At 53.9% G+C, this 3765-nt stretch overlaps 1 protein-coding gene across 1 annotated transcript; it reads left to right on the forward strand.

Annotated features, from left to right (window-relative positions):
- The first annotated feature begins 969 nt into the window (after positions 1-969).
- Positions 970-2850, forward strand: IER5 (immediate early response 5). The gene has a single exon (XM_072998148.2). The coding sequence runs from the start codon at positions 1197-1199 to the stop codon at positions 2118-2120; it is 924 nt and encodes a 307-aa protein (XP_072854249.2). The 5' UTR covers positions 970-1196; the 3' UTR covers positions 2121-2850.
- The last annotated feature ends 915 nt before the right edge of the window (positions 2851-3765 follow it).

Below are 3765 nucleotides of genomic sequence, written 5' to 3' on the forward strand. Positions count from 1 at the left end.
AATATGCATTTGATACCATCTTACTGGCAGAAAGCAGCAATGCATTGAAATGACTTTTGGTGAAGGTAAAAGAAGAGATTGCCAAAGCAAGTTGTCAGACAGAAACAATGATTGCAGAAAATTTACACAACTTTAACATTGACAATGGAGAAACTGAAATAGAGGTTTTGTAAACCTTGATTCAATCATCAATCCATACAAACTTTTCAGCCAAGAATCAGAAGACTGAGACCTGGAAGTGCAGCAATGAAGGAATTAAAAAAGATCACAGAGTATAGGAATGTGTCCCTGGAACCCAAGGCTGTCCACATTCTTGCATTTCTGATCAGCCACCCTGTATGGATGTAAAAGTAAAGTTGAGGACAGGACATTTTGAAGATTGCTCATTCATAGGGTTGCCAGATGTTAAAGACGACTTGATGGCACATAGCAACAAAAACAAGACACAAATATTTATTAAACTTCTACCTTGCTTTCCCATTCAATGGTGCAAAAGACACTAATGACGAATACGGGGGGGGGGGGGGGGAAGCAAAGTCAGAATCAAATCTCATCAATTAGCACATCAAATAAAACACAAAATAAAAGTACCCTAGAAATTACTCCAATATTATTCCCCACCTGCTATTAGTTTCTCCTAAGGGGAAACAATAGCAGGCGAGTCAAGGGCAGCCGAAAAAAACGTGGCGATTCAGTACAGTAGAATTTACATCGCAGCGACCACGAGAAGCCACCCCATTTCTTCCTCCCCCCTCCTTTCTCTAGTGCCTCTTTTAAGAGCCGTTCGGCGGGTGGGCGCGTCGCTCCTGCTGCGTTCGAACTCTCTTCTCACCCTTTCTCATTGGCCCAGGGTAAGGGGTGGGCGTGGGCAAAGGAGGCGCGCGCCGCAGGCTACTTGGCTGTGGGCGGGGACACAATTCAAGGCGGCCGGGTAGGGTTCGGCATTCTGATTGGCCGGGACTAAGAGTGGCGATATAAAAACCACGCGTTGCAGCGAGAGCGGCTTTAGTCGTCGGCACAACGGAGTGGCTTAGGGTGAACTTGTTGTAGCGCTCACAAGCAACTGCCATTTCACTTCGCTCCCCTGTGACGCTTGCTTTTTGTGGGGCGCCTGTTGACTACGGAGGGCTGTACAAGGAATAACATCACCACCATTGGAATAACATCACCATTGCATTGGGGGCGAGAGGAGCAAAATGGAATGCAAGCTGGAAGCTCACCGCATCGTCAGCCTCTCGCTGGGCAAGATGTACAGCGCGCGGGGCCAGCGCGGAGGCGCGAAGCTGCACAAGAACCTCCTGGTGTCGCTGGTTCTGCGCAGCGCCCGCCAAGTCTACCTGAGCGAGCTGGAGTGCTCCCCTTCTTCGCCCGCGCCCCCTTTTCCTCCTCCTCCGCTCGCGGTTCTCGTGCCTTCGGGGCCGGGTGCGGATCCGCTTCGGGGTGGCGGCGGCGGCGGCGGCGGCGGCGGGGACCCTCAGGCGCCGGCGCCCCTCTTCGCTCCCCCTCCTCATCGCGGCTTTTTACAACCGGCGCGGTCTGCGCTGCCGTCGGAGCCCCGGGCGGCTTCTCCAGGCTTTCCCGGGAAGCCCCCGCCGGACTGGGAAACGCCGCGGCTGCCCTGCTGCTGCTGTTCCGGCGGCTGCTGCTGCGGCTCCTCCTCTCTGGCCGCGACCGAGGGTGGCCCGCGGCCGCGGGGGACGCCGCCGCCGCCTTCGCCCCCTTGTTGCCCCAGGAAGCGAAGCGCGGCGAGGTCCCGAGGGGGTGTCGCGGCGCCCGAGGAGGGAGCGGCGCCCGCGGGGGGCTCCCCCTTGAAGAAGCCTCGCCAGAGGGAAGAGGAGGACGACGACGAGGAGGACATGGAGACGAGCAACGTGGCCAGCCTCATCAGCATCTTCGGCTCCAGTTTTTCGGGACTGCTCACCAAAAAGTCCCCCGGCGGCGGCGGCGGCAGGAACGGCAGCCGCCCGCGGCGAAGGCGGCAGGAGGTCGAGGAGGGAGCCGAGGCAGCGCTGGGGCTGGGGGCGGCAGCAGATCCTGAGCCCCCCGGGCCGGTCTGTGCCGACGGCCGTGTGCTCCGAAGTCTCCACCCGTGGAGGAGCACAGCCATCGTGGCTTTTTGACCTTGGCACCGACGCACAGGACCGGGAATAAATAGCGGGAACTCGCGTTGGGTCCGGAGTTGGAGGCGAAGTTTGACTTGGGCTTGTTTCCAAATCCTCGTAGCCTGGCTGGGCGCCGCCTGCTTTGTGTACGGTGTGTCGGGTGCGCTGCCCCCCCCTTTCCCGGGAGAGGTAGCCCTGGCTCGCCCTGGGACGGGGGTCCGAGGAGGCGCCTGCGCTTGAATGCCCCCCCCCGCCTTTCCCGGCCGCCGTTTGTCAGCCCCGCACGAAAGGGGTTTCGGCTCATCGCCGCCTGGTTTGAGACCCCCCTTCCCCCCAAGGGTCTGGCTTGGGCGCCCTCCTCCCTGCCCTTTTCCTCCCCCGACGTCGGTTTTGAAGGTCAAATGCCCTCCTTCGCCTGCCTTGCCGAGCGTGTTTCCCGAGCAACCGATGAGACCCAAGTTTTTATTACAAGCGGCAGCTTACGTTTGGGGGTGAAGGGGGGGAGGCCAGGGCAGAAGAGTTTTTTTTTTTCCTAATTGATCGTGGTGTTGTTGAAAGTGTGTTAACTGTTTACAAATCTGTGGTTCAAAGTTGACTCCCGGTCTTTGTTATATAAAGGCTCTTGGGAGGGAAGGTCTTCATGGACGTTTTGTACAGTATTCGGTTTCTCCAGCTGTTTATTTTGTATGGAAATGTAACGTCTTGCGTGGGCAACACGCATTAAATAGTTCAATCTTGTTAAACTGCACTTGTGTTTGTGTACATTTCTGGGCTTGGGGATGGGAGGGCAGGTGTTGTACAGCAGCCTTCTGAAATCTAGTTTTGGATGACGACTCCCAGAAGCCCTCAGCCAACATACTTGGAGAACACCAGGATGGAGAAGACAGTTTTACATCCTCTTCTTTACCAGTAACAAGGCTGCTTGAATCATTTGATTCATGTTAGTCCTAATACCAAGAAGAAGCAATAAGACATGAATTGTGCTGCAGGTGAATCATGGACTGTCTTAATCAGAAAGCACAGTATTTGGGATGCAGCTTTATTTTGATCCATCTAGCCCAGTATTGCAAAATGTTGGCAGGATGTTTTCCTACACCTACCTGGAGAGTCTTGGTATTGCTGGGTAATCTCCAGTCCAAGGATTTATTAATTTGATTTTTATCCTGCCTTTCTCCCCTAGTTGAATCCAGTACAGCTGACTAATTGATCCCAACCCTGCTCTGGGAAATGTGGTCAAACTGATAAGTTGGTGTTGAAAGCAAATGCTGGTGCAATTAAAGTTCTGTCTGGTAGTCCTGTCTGCTGCTCTTGTGGATGAGGAGCTGTGATGGGAAAGGTATGTGTGACCTTGGTTGAATGCTACCCCTTCTGCACCTGCCATTTAAAAGTCGTAGGTACCAAAGAGTCTTTTTCAGTGCCCTTCTCTACTTAGACATTGCTCTGTTGAATCTGTTCCAGTGCATTTCTCTTAGCTTGGATTTTTCCCTCTACCACTTGATGCATGGTAAACTATGTGAGTGATCATTGTAAAAGCTTTTGGAATTGTGAGAAAGCTTTACCAAAAGCTAGGCCTAGAATTCTGTGGCTTTTGAGGTTCCCTCTGGTACATGTCTTGGGGCTTCTGTTCAGCCATGGAGCAGCCAATTTGTTGCTCAGTTGGCCA

Source organism: Pogona vitticeps, chromosome 4 (assembly GCF_051106095.1).
Source record: "Pogona vitticeps strain Pit_001003342236 chromosome 4, PviZW2.1, whole genome shotgun sequence".
Lineage (NCBI taxonomy): Eukaryota > Metazoa > Chordata > Lepidosauria > Squamata > Agamidae > Pogona > Pogona vitticeps.